We start from the raw sequence: 18,444 nt of genomic DNA, 5'->3' as shown, positions 1-18,444 counted from the left end.
TTTCATAGGTAACAGGTCACAAGCGTTTTCAATGTGCCCGGCAATTCCGCTGTGTTTCGCTGTTCACTTGGCCATTGTGTTTGGTACTCGCATGTTCCGGAAACCAATAGGTAGCATTATCATCGAGAAATTATTTTCATTCCATTCCGAATACATAAACATTAAGATGAAAGACTAATAGGAGGCTATACAGCAGTAGCCAGAGAGATCAAGCAGGTACAAGCATTAGGTACAAGCACTTGAATATTCGTTGTTTTGTTGCCAGTTGTTTGAGTATTGTCCCTTACTCCTGGATTGCCACCACCGTGATCTCGATGCAAGCGGGAGCTAAAGGCCGGAGGTTAGCAGATAATTTAGGAAGGGGTAATCGGATGGATAGAAGACGTACACGAGCCATCGCCCTTGACCCACAGGCCGTATTCGGTCGCACTATCCGCGACGGGGTGGACGCAGAACACTATCACATCATCAGTAACATCCCTCATGCGCAGGAGTGGGGATTACGAACCCTGTCCATCATCATCGCCCGACGGCCTGATGACGATCTCGCCGGTGCCGTCGATGCACGCCGGGTACGCCTCGTACGTGGCGGGGATGGCGGTGGCGGCCGACGAGAACTCGATCTCGCGGAACGCAGGCTTGTCGCGGGGGGTGACGATGTAGGCCTTGATGCCCGAACCGACGTCGAGGATCAGGTTGTTGTCGACGAGCGTGGTGTTGATCGGTGTGCCCGCGGCGTGGATGCCAACATCGTAGGTGGCGGCGGCCCCGGTAGGCACGAACGAGAGCGTCTTGCCGTCGATCGAGGCGTCGCCGGAGTTGGCGGCTACAAGCTTGAACTCGTAATCCAGCGTGCTGTAGATGACCTGCGGGAGGATGCAGCCATCCTCCTCCTGTGGCATGGGCGCGGCGCTGGCGGCGGCAGCGAGGAAGAGGGCGGAGAGGATGCTGGAGGTCTTCATGATTGCGGTTTTGGAGGTGGAGCTTTGGATTATGTGAGTGGGCTCTAGGAGTTGCTGTGAAGGACGGGAGCGAGCTGGGTGAAGATGTACCTTTGGATGGGGAGGTAGTGGTTCGCTTTTATATCCACTCGGCCGGTCGACTTGAACGAGGCACTCAGCAATGAGATCTTCACGTTGTTAGTTGTTTAGTCGTCCAATAGCTGTTTGTCCAGCTACAATAAGCTCTCTGTGCATGCAGGTGTAGAGTTGCGATACGGTGGTGACACAGACTTAACTACGGGCCGATCGCAACGGCGGCGGCGCTCGGCTCGTGGGAACACTGGCCACGATACGATACCCTGTCAAGACTCCAGTTGCAACCCGTCCTCCATCCATGGATCGCCAATGCAACCTGTTACCTCACCTCATCCCCAGGTACAAAATATGCTATCCTTAGCCACAGGTGGACCCCGCGTTCGGTTCGAACGATTAATATCTCGCAGCAGCTGACACTCGTCCTTGCACTCACTCGACATCACGGATCCGGGCGGATGGAGGCTGGTAAGGACTCACCCGCCACCTACAGCGTGGTGGTGTTCGTGGAGAATATGCATCCAGGCCGCAGATGCCCTTCGTATCGATAACAGACCCGGCAAACCGAGCCCCCCGCTTTTCGGATTACTCACGGTGCACGTTCCAAGAAACCCCCCGGCAGGAACAACCTCGTCGGGTTTCCGGTGTCAGCCAACCAACTGTGCGCACTTGTTCCCCGGGAGGGAAGGGGGCATCTGGATCTGACCACCATCCGAATCTTCGGAGTTTCCGAATTGCGGTGGCCAAGGTTGACTGGCGCACGTTTCCCCCCACCGATGCGAGCAGGTTTGTTCCTCCCAGGTGCTCATTGAGTCACCCGGCAGTTCTCCGCCCGCAGACAGATGATCGAGATGAGCATACAATCCTATACCCAGCGGATGCCCGCCAAGATGTACTACCTATACTGACAGAAGCACAAGTGTTCGCCGGCATGTGTGCGCTCACATAGGTACCATCTACTGCACCAATCAGGTTGTGGTTGTGACCGCGACAAACGGAATTGGAGAGTACCTACCGGCTCAATATCCATGACTCGGATGGCTGTCCGCCGCCTACAGGTTTGCACGCTGCAACGGAAGCTAGGGCAATCGAGAGACGGCTGTTTCCTCGTCCTAGTCCACGATAGACGACATCGGTCCACCCTTTCAGCGGTGGCGTTCTTTCCCGCCTCCGACCGAAACTCTCTGATTTATGGGATGCTAAAGGCATGTAGGATATGTACCCTTCCCGTGGGGCCGTCGCCTAGGTTGCAGTCTGCATGCTAGCGGACCCGCCCCCATGGCCATCGGTTAGGATTAGCCGCAGTAGGATCCGGCAAGTCAGACTCCCGCCACCGGCTAACGTTCCTGCATATAACGTCGGTAGTGGAGACAGGGCTCGGACAGCGAACAGCCCGAGGGTATCACATAATCTCTGAGGTCGTGCTGCGCATTCCAGCTCATGGGGGATATGGGGTGAGCAACCCGATTCCGAGCGCCGAGCGCTGATACGAGTATCGAGACGGTAGATTTGTGTTACGCCTACTAGGGCATTGGGTAAGCAGAATAGATGAATGCTGACGAAGTTGAGTACTTGGTAGTTACACGACGCTCCGGTGGGAGACATTTCATCTACCGTTGCAAGGTACGTGCGGGTAAAATTGCACCGGATGAGCTCAGCCGAGCGAGTGATCGATCATAAGCCTTGAATATCGACATCTACTACACACTATACATACCAAGAGATGGATGTGGAGCCCGCTAAGAATTGCCCACGATTGAGGCCCATGACTCTGGAATTCTGTGAGCCTAGGCTGTGCTTAAGCTGTTATCGCTATCATCTAAGGCATCCATCAGCAGCGGGAGCACCTTAGCTTCAAATCAACGCTTACGGTTTCTGAAGCAGGATTGCGGGATATCTTCATATATCGCCCAAGACATTCCAAATACGCCCAAACGGGCACCAACAAATCACGATTCACGAGTACATAGGTACTCTGATCTGACAGGAACGTGCTCATGCTATACATAAGATATACAAGCCAAGCCGACCATCTACATCAGCAGCAACCTGGGAACTTCAGTTTACCGCATATGGTTTCCTAGGTTGGTGGAGATGGAGGCAGAAGCTGTGGTATGCATATGTACAAGTAAGTCATAGCCGGATCTCCACGATGGAATCAATCAAATGACTTCCCTCCCTACGCACCGGTTGTTCTCCTCTTGACGGTGAAAATCGGCTACAATTTCCAACCAGCCACCATGGAGAACCACCCATCCGCCCTATGGCGTCTCTGTCATCTTCAGGCCGCTCGTCCTCGCATACATGTACATACAATGTACACTGGTGGCCCACAGTTCCAACATCGGGCAGGAACAGGGAGGCGACGATACTAGCCATTGTCCACAGGCCCCGCGATGGTAACACAGCCACCGAGCGAGCACTTCCAGCAGCCCCGTATCCCGGATGCCAACGGAACAGCTGATCTCGATCTGAAAAGACCGAACTTGACAGTCCACCTTCGCGCAGCCCACGGCTACGGACGGATCATTGGGCTTCCCGCTGTGGGTTGTAGTTACCTGCATTGGATGATTAGAATACAAAGTCGAGACCCCACATTCGGACGGCGTTGCGATGCATGGACGTTTTTCTAGACTGGAGGAAAGCCGGAGATGGTAGGGAAAGACAGTGGGGGAAGTGGAGGAAGTTGGGGAAGTCGCTGGTCAGTTAGCGGCTATAGCTACTGTTCTCAATCTACTCCCTATCAACTCATTCCATTGGCACCTATTCTCCCTCTGTCGGGTGAAAATGACAGTCTCAATCAATCGCTCGCCCTCCTACCGTGCCTTAAAACTATTAGGGAGTATGCGTTCCGATCGTCCGGAAGGAGACGAGGAAGGGTAAGGATCGCTTCACGGTCCGAGACCTTTTCACAGACCAGCGGTGCAGCCAGGCCATCTTGGGCTTCCTCGCCACCACCGGTGTAGGCAGGTGGATCCCGGAAGCCGCTGAGGAAGATGCAGCAAGCGAGTTGTCTGAGTGGGAGCTAAGGGAGCGGGAAGATGAACAATGTTGTGGAAATGGAGTGTGTTTGTTGTCATGATCTGGATAGGTCGCATGCAATCAATGATTACACAAAAACAAAGTACATGTCCGTGCTGATCCGTTCAAACGTCACATGTACTCTCCTGTGTGCGCTCTGACATACCTAGGGAATGGCCAGACGGAGGGCACGGGAAACCCACGTCGCGGGGGGTCAGCAGTGGGGTGGAAACGGATATATGACAGCCAAAACCTATCCCGGTTGATCGAATGTTGATATGATTGAACAAAAACAAATATCCGTCCTGATGTCCCCCTAACATCCGTCCTAATATCCAACCAGGACAACAACCGCACAACCACTCGGAAAGGGAACTTCAAGGTGCTTGCTTACTATATTCGAGCCACTGCCTATGGTACTACCGTCTACGGGCCCAGATAGCCCTTAACCCTAAAATCGGGCGGACTTCCCTCGTACAAAGTATGTGACGATGATTCAAGCAAGTCGATGTACCTACATACTTGAGCATAAGTTTAAGCTTACAGATCTAGGCAGGACGCGAACAAGCGAAAGAAAAGTTAGGGCCAGTTCAGTGTTCTCCATCGTCCGGACGGGACGAACGGTCAGAACGCCGGACGCTCCGAGCCTAGGACGGACAGGTCGGTCCCCGTCCGACGGTGGAGGGCGACCGTCCAAGTCACGTGAATATGATTCGGCCGATTGATGCTTTCTTAGCACCGATACCCTACGTACAACGGCGTCAGTTCATCCCTCACCGCTCCACAAGCTGTGAAAAGTCAGTGTTCTCACTCGGAGGCATACGTTGCGGCGCCCGGACCCGATCACGGCTCTCTATGCACCATTTCTCACTCGGCAACCCAAGGTCCACGCCCGAAATCAGGATCTTACCCAAGGCTTAGCAGACGGCCGTCCTGGGCCGTCTGTCGCGTCCGGACGATCCCCGAAAAATTCTGGTCCCTGGGCTCGCCCAAAAAGAATGTTTTGGTAACTTGGGGCCTGACCATCCATAGAATCCTTTGGCTGGGCCGGACCACCCACAAACTTTAATGTTTTTTTCCGAGCTCACAAATTTTCTTAACCGCGCTCGCCTAGTATTCCACCGGGAATATGAACTGATGGTGGGGGAAGAGATTCACTGAACTAGCCGCGAGGAAGAACTGGCCGTGAGGAAAGAGATTCACTGAATACTACGTCCTTAATTGAAAACAATCTACATACAAACTAAGCATCAACCTCTCCAGTACGCGCCAGTACAGTTGGCTGCATGGGGGCAATAGCAGTATCGCTCGGTACCGAGCAGTACTGATGATGTCGGAGCTGCACCACCCTATGTATCCTACCCGCTGCGGCCGCAGCCAGTACTGATCAGTACCGTGCCCGGCAATGCGGGAAAAACGGTACTGCTCTGTACCGAGCAGTACTGACGATTCCGGAGCTGTATGCTCAAAGTATCCTGCCCGCCGTGGTGGCAAGTAATCCGCGGTGGTAATCTGCTAATACGTGTGTAATCGAACCCAGTCGCAATACTCGTCGCGCTTCTGCTCGGTGAACCTAGACTTGATGATAGTTGGAAGCCGGGACCACATCCGGGCAATGACAACTTCGAATTGAACTCACCCTGCTTTTGTCTTGATTCATCCATCTTTCGAATTCATCGAATGATTCTGCCGAAAACGGAGTGTGTGGATTGGGCTGGATGGCGGCGGACATGATGGTGATGATGGTAAGATGTTGATCGACAATGGAGAGTTTGCGCTTTGCGTCTAGACGCAAATTTAGCCTAGTTTTCACTTGGTCGTTGTGAGTTCGTTTAGAGAGTTTGCGCAGTTGCTCAAAAGATCGACAGGTCAACAGTCTGCCAACCAAGGCAGCAACACGTCTCGTCGGGGTTCTTCAATTCGATTTTCTGCGTGTACTTCTTGTAGTAAATCTAGCCGTATCGCGAGTTCATTGATTTCACGTCTTTTTGCTTTCCAATTTTTATCTGGAAGCGTACCTATCCAACCTCATACTTTCGGTCTTTGGGTGGCATCCGACTCTTTTGTTCTTTCTGGGTTTTAAGCAATATCCTATGGACAATCTGAGCATGACGGCATTCTAATTCTCGTTGGCGGTGAATATGGGACGCGACGACGGTTCATGGTGGTTGTTGGTGATATTTGGTGGAAGGCTGGATTTGCGTTTTGTCTAGACGCAAATACCCTTGATTTGCGTCTGGAGAAAACACAAATTTCCGGGTCCAGAGCGCCAAGAAAACAGGGTCACAGCCTAGTTTTTGCGTCTAGACGCAAAGCGCAAACTCTCTATTACGTTGGTTGAGATGGAAACCTTGAAGTGCCGGGAAGGGTGAAAAATTTTAGCCTTAGCGATAACTAACCGAAATGGTAAAAATCTCGAAAATCCCTGCATAATAATCTGGCAGCTGGGCCAGACTGCCTGTGGATGGACTGGCCCCAGATGCCAGAATCCGTGTTTGTGGTTGGGCCAGACGGGGGACCAGAATTTTTCTGGGGATGGTCCGGCCAACAAGCAATCAGGACTATTCATGACCTGGCTAGTCTGCTGTCCGGTGGGCCGGCCCATCTAAAGATGGGAAAATCTGCCGTGTGGGCTAGAACATATTTAAAGCTGCAGAATAAATCAGCGCTGTCCGAACCATGAGTCAAGCCGCGCGCGGAGGACCCACTTCGAAACCGACTGGCCCACGAACGATCGGACCAGCCCGGCCCGCGTCCCGTCCTGGGCGGGTGTGGCGTCGCGATGTCACTCGTCTTGCGAGTTGGGGATCATGATTAGTGCTCCGGATCGAATAGGTGGCGAGTAAACCCACTCACAGCATCTGCTTCCGATGGGGGGTGGGGGGAATGACAGGCCCATTTCGACGACTCGGCCCATGACGGGACTGGAACTCGGCCGAGCTCATCGGCTTATTGGAGGTTCGATCTGCACAATCTTTCTTCTCTCTTTCGGAACCTTGGTTATTTGAAGAAAAAAAAAATGAAAATGAAAAATTTATAATACACTGCTACATACGAAAGAGATAAACTGATAGACGCGAACTCTTGCTCCCCCTCTAACAAAAACATTTTCAAGCATTAAACCTATCTACCGCCTCCTGCCAACGCCTGCGCATTCTATCGTCATACGCCTTCTTCCTGTGCGCCTTCGATCGCGGCCTCTCAATATGCCGCAATTCGCCGTTGAACACATCCTTCCAGGCCTGCACGCCAAGCAAGCCATCGGAGCCCGGCCGCAAGACGCGATAATCAGTCGTGAATATCCGCAGCGCCGGAAACTCGCCGATGGAGTCCCGGATCTTGACGGCGTCGGCCGGGCGGTATTGATACCCGTGGGAGGAATAGAGCCGGAGGTCCTCAAGCAGCTTGTGGGTCTCGGGACTGGACTACAGAGCTTCGAGGATCGCGATCGGATCGGCTTTGGTGCTGTAATTCTGGTGTATGTAGCGGAACGACCGCAAGCCGCTGGCCGCGGCGTGCGGCAGGAACGAGGTCAGCCAGGTGCCGTCGATGCGGCAGTCGATGAATTCGAGTGTGTCCAGACTTCGCGTCTGCCCCTTTCAGAGGAGGGACTCCATCTGCTCCACGGTCCAGTACCACCAGGGTACCTCGCCCTCGTAGTGTTTTATGTCTGAATACTGCCGACGCCGGATACCGGGGCAATAGAAAACCTCCCGCGACGAGGTTCCGCAGCTTTGGAGCTGCCAGGAGTAGCAGTGTGAGATAGTTGCAGTCCCAACCCTTGTCGCGGCCCCAGTGGTAGGAGCCGTCCCAGTGCTGGTGGCGGATGGAGCCGTCAAAGGATTATGACGGGGTGATGGCAAGGTTGACGAGACAGGGTCAGAGCGGCATGTTCATGGCCTCCCAAGCCACCGGGCCAGCCCTCATCAGGGACTCGATATGCACTCCCGTGATGGTGAGAGATCTCAGCCATGGGAGCTGTCGCAGCAACAGCGCCGAGGTCGGTTCTTCCAGGAATGCTTCAGCCTGGAGAAACTGAAATTTCACAACGCTTTGACATCCGCCGTGCGTATAACTCTCGTACTCCCTGATGACGGGCGGAATTTCTATACGGCGGACATACTTCAGGCAATGGTTCTGGGGAAGATCTTTGGTGATCTCGTCCAGAAATTCGATATCTTCAAGGGAATGTCTCATAGGCTGGTGTGTACGGTCTTATCTCAAAGGGGAGTTGGAGATCGACGTTTTCCTTCAGATAGTAGCCACCGAGAAAGAAGTCTGGCATCAGATAGGGCATACTAACATAGACGGATTCCCTGAGATGTACGTTCTCGATGGGACGTACGAACTCCGGCTGCTGTGGAAGAAGCCAAAGATATTTCCGCACGGTGAAGTTGTAGAAAGGGCGCCGCGCGAGGTTGTAGAAAGGCCACCACCCCAGTACAGGCGGGCACTCGCGAACCGCTGAAAAGTTTCGGAAGACGGACTTTCCAACTTCCGCCAGGCGGCGATTGGTGAGGCGAAAAGCGGCAATAGGGTGTTGGAATCGTCGATGTGGGTAGTCGCGGGGGAGGTAGGTAAGCTCATCCGCTACGGTACGAAGGAGCTCATTTGGCAAATCGAGTAATTGAGGCATCGTGATGGTTTTTCTGGGATTGGGCGGACGGGTGTGTCGATCATTATCGCGGGCGTATCGTGGGGGAAGTTCTGGTATGATGGGAATACTTGTAGATGGGGGAATTCTCTTGTAAAGAGAAGTCCGAAGGGAAATTAGTCTGCTTTTGTATGTACAGATGCCCATAGATGACTGGACGACGGTCCCCGGTGAGTATGACTCATGATGCCCCGCGGGTAGGTAAGGCCCCAGTGCCTGCACACTCAGCCTCGAACTCAATTCCCCGTCTAGTATAGTACGCCGGCAGTGTTGATATAAAACAGAGAAGCGGATGTTTGGTTATGTAGGAGGGTTCGGAGTCGATTGTTGACTCGACTGCTGAACAACGCAGCGGTGGGCTACTAGTATAGAGTAGCGTACATAACACAAGCGGCAGCCAAGCGGAAGATGGCCGCCTGAATGTAGGCATTGTTTTCGTGCATGAACTCCACACGGGCTTTGTCCACGAAAGCTCTCGAAGCCCTGATTGTTGAATATAGCGATTGAGGTATTGGCGAATCCAGCTTACGGCGGAGGCAGTGGCGGCAACTTCGCCCGGCACAGCCACATATTTACTCGAGTACGGTGTAGATACCCTATCTACTACTAGCAATTAGTGGTTAGTAGTGAGTGGTCAGGCAGCCGCCTAGACGGAACCAACAGACCAGTACTTACCGGATGCGCTCATCTGTGCTGCTGTAGAGCCAAATTCAGTTCCCCGCCGGGACACCGAATACTGTTCAGTTTCAGTTTCCGGAAAACCTTGAGGCGAACAGAGTGTTTGGCACTTCTCAGTATACTCAGCCATAAGTCTGAATAACAGGCCTCGTCTGAACTTTAATAGCAGACGCATTGTAGCCCCTTGTCGGAAGGGGAGTCCATGGTTGTAGTTAAAATGCGGTATTGAGTGTCGGCGAAGAAACTGACCTCCAGACGTCAGTTCCCGTTTTGTCGCCGGAGCCGCACAGTTTCAGTTTTTTTCTCTCAGTTTTTGTGCCATCCAAACAGGGTTACAGTTTTGTTTGCTCGGTTTTTCGAAAAAACTGACAGTTTTCGCTAAAACCGAGCTCATCCAAATGGGCCCTTAGAGGAGAGGGCCTCGGTACAAGAAGGGGGATATAGTGAAAACTTCAACGAGTGACAAGGTCTGGTCCTACACTTAATCACCAACAGCCCACTCGCCTTCCACGGGAAGAATTAAGTTTGATGCAGCCGTGCCGGATCGAAGATAGTGGTGGCTCTATATAGTAGTAAATATCGGGAGCTTCAGTCGGAATACGCCAAATACGTGGATCAAAAACCTCGTCCCCTCGCTGTGAAGCCAGGAAGACAATGTTTTTGTTTGAGAGGAAACCCGAAGGTAAAAACCCCGTCCACGTAAGGGGCGCATTCTGTCAGTCTGCTCTGCTCTTGCCACTGCCGTTGTGCACTGCTCTTTTCAAGTGAAGTGAAGAGGAGAAGAAGGGAAGGAGGGGGGAAGCGGGGGGTTTTTATATGTGGTGCGGGGCTTGGAAGTTGGAACTCGACACTACGTGTATTTTGTGTTTTGTGTGACTGAGGGATAGTACCCCTCAAAACCACGGGTGTCAACTACCCCCATAATTACCCCTACTAGAGGCAAGTTGTCAGACGCCTCAAGAGTCATGACCGTTCACTCGTAGTATGTACGAGTGACACTTCATGATATCTCCTTCATCGACAACTCGAAACGAAAGGCAGCGGTTCGGGCAATCAATCAAAGCTCTCCCAGAATCCTAGAAAGTATCCGTGAGCTGTGGCTAGCCCTATTGGGCATCAGCGCAATGGCGACGGCAAAATGCTCGGGGAGTCGTCGCCACAATCCCCCCCTCCAATATCACTCCCCGCCCCCATCGAAAATGAACATGAGTTTTTGTTTTTAGAGGTGGCAGTGAAGCAGCATTCGTGATTCGTGACTCCTTGCGGTTCTTTATTGTAAAGTACTGATCACTGTGGGCCACAGTCGTTTACAGGTACAGGTAAAGCACTGTGAGTCTGTGGCTGAGGAGTGGAGCCCGCAAAATACTCTACAGAATGATTAGATGTTATAGTTAATGGGGAGACTACATAGTACAGGAGTCCCCACGAATAGCCCCCCAGCTGCGTATGCTATCCTCCAGTGAGAGATCCAAAAACGGGTGAAGGTTCACCATTCAAAAACGTGATCAATCAGAGTAAAGAGGTTTCTTGATGATGATAATGATGACAATAATGATGATGATGATGATGTTGATGTTGATAATGGAAACAAAAGTTAAAATAAAACAAGACGAGCAAAGACAACATAAATCGTCACAGCAAACAGAAACAAAACGTTAGGCGCACCGCATTGAGTTTCCCATGATCAAAGACAAGAGCGTCATCTCCAAGACAGCTGGTCTCACCAGGTTCGTAATTTGTCATTCGTTCTCACCGTGGGTAGATGACGGACTCACTTTTCACTTTTCAGCGGCAGAAAGCGGGGTGGGGAGGTGGGGAGGTGGGGAGGTCGTTCGATACATGTGCGATAGATCATAGGTACATATCTTCAGTTGGAGAAGGACTCTGGAGGCATAAGCCTCCAGCCGTACCCGCACCACCCGCATATACTACATATGGGCAGGCCGCGGTGCATGTGGCGGCACGGCGGACACGCACTAGGTACTAATATCGATCATGAGTCGTCATCGTATCGTACCCGCTCGCCCGTGTACATACCATGCCATGCCATGCCAAATTCGTATCTGTGGAACCGTCCTCAGGCCTTCGCTCTGGAACTCAACCTCCTGCTTTGATTCCCGGCAGGATCTGGGGCATCGCGATGCCTGCTTGCTTGTCGGATCAGCCGAGTTGAAACTGGTTTGCCGTTGCGATGGGCGGCCATGCATACCCGCCTACCTATCTCATCAGGGACGTAGATCTTCAGGCTAGGTACATCAACATCGACGCTCGGACCAACCTTCTGAAACCACGGGTGAGATACACAGTACATTGGAGAGCGAGCGAATATGGCCCCTAGGTTCAAGTTGAGATGGTCTGCGGCAGAATCCGCCGGGTGGGTGGGTGGGTGGGTACTAGTCAAACATCAAAGACATCATACCTCGTATGTTTTTGTTCTCTCTCCCTAAGCCCCACTAGTTATCCCATGTCGTCCAGATCGTCTTCCTTTCCCCCAGGGCCCAGACAATAAATGACGGTTCGATGTTCATGAAACGTCCCGCGGCTGTCTTGTTGCATAGCTAGAGGCTAGAGCGAAGAAACCCATTCTGGTTGTTTCGACGATGGGGGGTCTCGAAACAAACTATATCGATGGTCAGCTGCAAACGCTTTCCCAGCCACAGCCACGGTGTCCAGATAGCGGCGGTGGTGGTGATGGCGGTGGTGGTGATGGCGGTGGTGGTGATGGCGGTGGTGGTGATCTCGGGTATGGTGATGGACAATGGACAAGGTAGGAGAGAGGAGAAACCCTTGGTAGGCCATGTCAAACACACACGAGCTGACGTGACCATCGCCCAGCCAGCTCCAACTACCGAGTCCCGACTAACTTGAATTTCTCTCATCCATCGGCCCGGTGGGAGAAACTGTAACCCCAGTTGAGATTGATGGATGATGGACTTCCCTGTAAGCTGTAGCAATAGACATTATTCCTCGCTTCTTCAGATCTTCTTCCTTGACTAGTACCCACCTACCCACCTATGCGTTGTATGTAGTTACCTTGAAGGACAGCGATGTGCCTCGGTTTCTTTCTTTCTGGGAGCCGCTTGCTAGCTTGCTTGATGATCTGACGGCATATATTATATACGGCATTCCTATATTCCTATATTCCCATCCCGGCACATTGGTTATGCACGCACGAACGACGGCGACGGTATGGTACGCGGTACACGGTACGCAGGAGGCGAGAAGAGGCGAGGCGAGTACGATGATCTACCTACCTACCTAAGTACTTGCCCCTACATGCGGGGGTGGGGGAGTGGGGAAAGGGGGGAGTTGAAACAGTTGGACGGGATTTCTGGGGGGGTATGTCTCGCCGGGCCTTCGTGCATGCATGCGTGCATACATACGTATTAGCACAGTTCTCGGTTGAGGCTGGTCCCGGCGGGTGGGCGGGCCCGGGGGTGGGGTGTTAACGTTGCCCGAGTCGTGGCTCGTGAGAAGCTTTTCCTTCTGGTCGTCGCCGCTTGATACGTCCGTCCGTCCGTTTGTCGTGAGTCGTGGCCAGTCAGCCAGCCTCAATTCGCTGTCTGTTTACTGTTGAGTGGACGTTCATTCCCTTCCCAGCCGCCTGCCCAATGCCAATCCTACTCTACTCTACCACATATCGATAACGATACGATGTAGCCCCGTTCTCAACCCTGCCCCTGGGCTACCAGCTGAAAGTTGTTAACTTGTTAAAGTGGTGATCGTCATCGATACCGTCGTCGTCGTACCTAGCCATATGTTTCTTAACCGCATATTGAAGTTAATCCCCACCTTTGCGTTTCGTTCACCGGGTGCTTCTTGCTCTCTGCGCCACAGCTAGACATGACATGTAAGTAGTAGGTACGGTAACTCGGCCATCGCAGATTCACAGTCACCCATCCCCGAATCTCCTCCAGCGTGGACGACCGACATCCATGCCCCCGGCGTACCGGCATACCAGCGTACACAAGTGCCGAGGCACTGACATTGGACAGATGTGCTATTTATACGAGCGGCAGTTTTAACTTTGCTCGCCTCACCCTCCCGCCTCACCATCACCTCACCCTCACCGTCGCCGACGGAGCACTACGCATCACATCGCACATCGCACATCGCACATCGCACATCGCACATCACTCGCCTCCCGCTTAGAGCCTTAGATTTCCCTATGTAATTTGCGTGGTACCTACCTACCCAAGTACCTATGCTGCGGCGCCCCACCGTGCTGGCCCGCCGGCCGGCCAGAGTGGGCAGCAAAGCAAAGGAGTGCGACGGTTCGCCATAGTCTATGTAGAGTAGATAGGCTGCATCCGAAATAAATTGAAGATCTCTCTGTTTACCGTAGGTATATATACCGATCATCGGCCGAGACCCCCCGTCCTACATATTAAAGCAAGCGACGGCGCTTCCGGCGCCTATTGGAGCACATCCGTCGTTGGCTCGCTCGGTCTTCCGCCCACCCACCAACGAACGAACGGCGCAGTGACCAGGGGTGTGTGTATATGTGTGTGCCGCTCCCTCGCTCCCTCGCTCGCTCTCTCAGGAAGGGGACGGGGGACGGGGACGGGGGACGGGGGACGGGGGACGGGGGACGGGTAAATCCCGTGCTTCTCAGCCGGGACGCACACGACAACCCAACCCAACCCAGCCGAACGCAACCTTCATGCTTCTAAAAGGAAGGAATCAGCCGCCGCCGCCGCTTGGGCCAACATCGCCGTCCATGGTACATAGAGTACTCTAGAGAGTCTCTGGAGTCTGTCTGCCTCCCCCAACCCCCGACAAAAAATAACCAAATCTAAATCGACTTGCCGCCGCTAGAGTAGAGTATCTACCATGTCCCGGAGCGGTTCCGGATGGCTCGGTAATCGCTGCTGCTGGGGACTACTGCCACTGCCACCGGTACTTGCCCTCCCCTACATAACAAGAACTGCAACAACAACGGCCATGACCTCGATTTCGACCTCGACCCCACGCTGCGGAACCGAGGCCGCCCACTCCCTTGCTCCCTCACTCTCTCGCTCACTTCCTCGATCACTCCCTTCCTCATTCACTCACCCCACCTCGGACCGAAGCAAGGACAACCCAAACCATCCAATCCAATCCAATCCAATCCAATCCAATCCAATCCAATCCAATCCAATCCAATCCAATCCAATCCAATCCAATCCAATCCAATCCAATCCAATCCAATCCAATCCAATCCAATCCAATCCAATCCAATCCAATCCAATCCAATCCAATCCAATCCAATCCATTCCCCAAATAAGAACCAGATAAATAAAAAAGGCACAGTTTCAGATCCACACACCGCAGCAGCATCTGCCATCGGCGCCCATAACCCGTTACCACTAGCAGTAGATATATCAACTTAACCACTTATTTCGCCTGGTCACTAGAATTCACGCAATACCTCCTTACTGCGTACCCAGAGTACATAGCGCAGCTATATCCCCGCCGCCGCCCCCATCCCTTCTTCCCCCCCTCACCGAACCAAAGCAAAAAAGAAAACACAAAAAAAAAGAAAAAACCAAGAAAAGCAAAAGTAAATCCCCAACCGACAGCGGCGGGTAAAAGCGAGAAGGAGCGAGCGATCGGCTACCCAAGCACCCACGCACAGCCGACGAGGCGAGACGATGGCCAAAGAGTGTCTGAGCGCTCAGCGGTCTGGTGTGGATACGACGACGACACAGCAACAACCCCCACCCAACCCAACCCACCCCCTAACCCACCCAACCCGCCCCACTTAGTTATGCCCCACTCTCCACTCCCCACTCTGGCTTCTTTCCCCATGCAGCCTGCCCAAACCTTCCCAAACCTCCCAAAACCAAACCTCCCCAAACCTCCCCAAACCTCATACCGATACCGGTACATACAGGAGTCGATGATCGATGAGCGAGAGTACCTATGGGAAACAGCGGGAAAGTCAGCGCTCGCTCGGCGGAGAAACATAAACACAAACAAGTCAGTCAGTCAGTGGGAAGGAAGCGCCTCGAGCTCTGTAGAGTATCGTAGGGCCTCGATGCCCCTTTTCTCTCACCTCTCACCTCTCGCACACATGCGATGGATGGACGGACCCAATCGACGAGTCAACGTCCAACGTCTCCCGCGGAAATGAGTCCCAAGCCCAAAGTCCAGAGTTCAACGAAAACAATTGCAATGTGAATTGAAGTGATTGATTTAACAGATGAATTTCCCCAGTTCTATAAGTTTGCCGCAACACCATGATGACTTGAACAAAAAAGAAACAAAAACAAAAACAAAAAAACCGAATCCAGTAAAAATCATTTGAAGGAAGCAGAAAACAAAAATCGAAAAAAAACAAAAACAAATAATGATAATCCAGACGAGAAAATCCGATAGAATTTGTCTTGAGCACTACCTTCTGGGCAGTATCAAATTCCAATGCAAAACATGCAAAAAAGAGATGGAAAAAACCATTCACCAGCGCCAGAACACTCAAATAGACCAAGCGGCAGGTCTCTGGCTACATCAGCCACGTTGTCCCCTGCAGCTCAAAGCCCCACTTTGTTGCAGAAAGCACAACCAGAACACAGACAGAACATAAAAAAACAAGTAAACTCAGCGCCGAATGCCAGGAGAGAGAGACAAGGAAATGTAAAAGAGAATCGCAAGCCGCCCACACTTTTTTATCTTTCCCAAAGAAACCCATCGGACAGCAAGGAGAAGATGATGATGCTCACGGACGAAGGGAAAAAAGACACAACCGAAACCAATCCCACCCATTCCTTGAGGATTTTCATTGTCGTAACGAATCGTATGTCGCGTTAGATGGGCAGAATCAAAAACCATCCCCACCTGGTGGAAATCCAATCTACTGCCCGCCATGAAACAGATCGTGTGCGAATCCCAAGCGTAATTTCCTCCCGAAAAAAAAGGTTGCGCCATCAAACTGCGGGCATGCAAAAGGGGATATCCCTAACGGGCGACATCCACCGTCCCATGGCGCGACCAGCAATCCGACGATCCAGAAGCACGATGGGCAACGATCTGTCGGTTGCGATGGCTTGCACGTATTCCTTGAGAGCGTCGCTTCGCTCCCTCGATCCCTCGCCATGTAGGTGGCGAATCTCGGCGATGGCATGCAGTAACTCTCGATTCTGCTTGCCTTCCACGTACATCCTGCATTCCTCCAGCAGCCCGTACACCTGCGCCTCCGCGTCCGCACCGGTAGCCTTGAAGGTTGAGAGCTGCTCCAAGAGGAACCAGAATTGACTTCCTTTGGCCGTCGCACTAGGCTTGTCGCTCGGAGGAATCCTGGGAGAAGCCGGGGTGCACTCGGACTTTTGAGAGACCAAATTCTCGAGAATGTTGATCCTTCGGTAGGCTTCCGTGCACTCGTCGTCATCCATCCTATCCGCACCGAGCTCCTCGTCACGGCGATTGTCCGAAACCGGTATCCTGGTGCCGTAACAGAGCCTCACAGCAGCCCACAGGAGATCCGTATCCCTGTTGCTCTTGTGGATCAGAGGGTCCTCATCCTCGTAGTAAGATCCCCCGCGAGCCTTGAGCCTCTCGAAAACCTCCGCCATGAGCTCCGCCAGCTGGCTGTCGGAACGAAGCGTCCGCAACCCGCTCTCACTGAACCACCGAACCTCCAGGAAAAGGTCCAACGCGGGCGCGTAGCGAGATAAGTAGATGGTCATCATACTCTCGACCGAAGTGGAAGGAGGGGAAACATTGGTGGCGAGCTCACTCGTTGGTGGGCTGAGCGGCTGCGATGAGCCCACCGACAACAAATCGTCAATCTTGATGCGCTTAGCGGTGCTTCCCTGCATGTCTTGGTGCTGGCCCGGGGTGGCAGAACGTGGTATCGGAGTGTATGGCGTTCGGGTGGTACCGGCATCAGAAGCGGAAGAGAACGGACTAGTGCGATCCAGAGGCCTCTTAAGATCGGGACGGTAGGACACCTGGAGGTCGGGAAGACTAGGTGGTGCCGAATTGTGGGGGTGGCTCGTAGCCGAGTCAAGGGCGGGATCTATCTGTGGGTAGTCATACAGGTCGCAGGAGGAAGCTGGCGAGCTTGCTGTCGAGAGTGTCTGATAGTTCTGTCCGACCGAGGACATGGGGTAATAGGAGCTGGGAGACCCAGACATGGGGGGAAGGGAAGTAGAACCTCCCGATGGAGCCGGTTGAATGGCTGCAGGCCCGGGCTGTGACTTGAAGATGGGATCGTAACCCAGACAGTCACGTTTGCTCTTCTGGCAATTCTTGCAGGTAGGATGGCCCTCGTCGCACTATGCCGGATGATACGGTTAGTTTCATTTTTGTTTTAATAATTACATGATTCGATGGGAGGGGTTCATTCGGTCCGCAGGCCATGACAAGGTACGCCGCTAACAAAAATGCCTGGGAGGGAAAGAGAGAATGGAAGGAGAGGCTTACCTTTATTCTCCTCTTCCTGCAGGTCAAGCAGCCAGTCTTCGTCCGGCGCTTAATCTCCTTCTTGTGCCTACCACCGGACATGATGCGTTCCTGGTTTCCCACGGAGGGTAGGGGATACCGAAGTGGCTGTTGGTGTGGTTGGTGGATGGGCGAAGACGTGATATGCGCGTGGGAAACCGCCGGAGGAGGTAGCGCGTGAGCGTAGTAGCCATGCATAGGTGGCGGCAGTGGAGAACCGAGATGAGGAGAGCCCTCATGCTGCGGTGGCTGCGCGTGCTGAGAAGCGGGTGGGTTCAACCTGATTGGTGGTAGGTTGATGGTCGATGCCTGAGCGTACGGCGACCCCCGCGACGATGGCTGAGGAGCCTGCTGAGGAGGATAGGGATACGCCACCGCTGACATTGAAGGCGATGGATAAGAGGCGGGAGAAGGATAGGAGGTTGGAGTCTGCCTCATGGAATGGGAGGCCGGTTGAGCAGCGAGGTGAGGTAAGGCTGCATACTGATAGGGCGGCGACGGAGTCGAATGTGCAGAAGGGCGATCGAGGTGGTGCAGATGCGGCGAGCCGTGATGAGGCTGATGAGCCGTCGAGTAGTGGCCTGCTGCTGGTCGTTGGGAATTGTTGTTGGATCGGTCGAATTCCACCATGATCAT

General features: G+C 53.1%; 4 protein-coding genes across 4 annotated transcripts; 2 read left to right on the top strand and 2 right to left on the bottom strand.

Moving 5' to 3' along the window:
* Window positions 1-24: 24 nt before the first annotated feature.
* Window positions 25-1,223, top strand: BZA05DRAFT_216465 (uncharacterized protein). The gene is made up of 2 exons (XM_051479659.1): window positions 25-229; window positions 349-1,223. The coding sequence occupies exon 2, from the start codon at window positions 372-374 to the stop codon at window positions 1,008-1,010; it is 639 nt and encodes a 212-aa protein (XP_051341938.1). The 5' UTR covers window positions 25-229; window positions 349-371; the 3' UTR covers window positions 1,011-1,223.
* Window positions 1,224-7,093: 5,870 nt separating this feature from the next.
* On the bottom strand, window positions 7,094-9,591 carry BZA05DRAFT_434212 (uncharacterized protein; the record flags this gene model as incomplete). The annotated part of the gene is made up of 8 exons (XM_051486312.1): window positions 7,094-7,480; window positions 7,734-7,871; window positions 7,968-8,255; window positions 8,401-8,704; window positions 9,091-9,192; window positions 9,239-9,284; window positions 9,385-9,445; window positions 9,559-9,591. The coding sequence occupies 8 exons, from the start codon at window positions 9,589-9,591 to the stop codon at window positions 7,166-7,168; spliced, it is 1,287 nt and encodes a 428-aa protein (XP_051341937.1). The 3' UTR covers window positions 7,094-7,165.
* A 4,559-nt stretch (window positions 9,592-14,150) lies between these two features.
* Window positions 14,151-14,818, top strand: BZA05DRAFT_216356 (uncharacterized protein). Its single transcript, XM_051479658.1, has one exon. It carries the CDS (start codon window positions 14,221-14,223, stop codon window positions 14,662-14,664), a length of 444 nt encoding a protein of 147 aa, XP_051341936.1. The 5' UTR covers window positions 14,151-14,220; the 3' UTR covers window positions 14,665-14,818.
* A 1,474-nt stretch (window positions 14,819-16,292) lies between these two features.
* BZA05DRAFT_416371 (uncharacterized protein) lies at window positions 16,293-18,444 on the bottom strand (the record flags this gene model as incomplete). The annotated part of the gene is made up of 2 exons (XM_051485397.1): window positions 16,293-17,642; window positions 17,791-18,444. 2 exons carry the CDS (start codon window positions 18,442-18,444, stop codon window positions 16,293-16,295), a joined length of 2,004 nt encoding a protein of 667 aa, XP_051341935.1.

The sequence above is a fragment of the Tricharina praecox genome (genome assembly GCF_024521635.1).
Source record: "Tricharina praecox strain CBS 144465 chromosome Unknown BZA05scaffold_5, whole genome shotgun sequence".
Taxonomy (NCBI): domain Eukaryota; kingdom Fungi; phylum Ascomycota; class Pezizomycetes; order Pezizales; family Pyronemataceae; genus Tricharina; species Tricharina praecox.
This window is presented reverse-complemented; position numbering and strand designations above follow the sequence as displayed.

What these genes read in the sequence shown, in the direction of transcription:
- BZA05DRAFT_216465 (XM_051479659.1), top strand. Translation starts at nt 372, where the DNA reads ATGGATAGAAGACGTACACGAGCCATCGCCCTTGACCCACAGGCCGTA.
- BZA05DRAFT_216356 (XM_051479658.1), top strand. Translation starts at nt 14,221, where the DNA reads ATGTCCCGGAGCGGTTCCGGATGGCTCGGTAATCGCTGCTGCTGGGGA.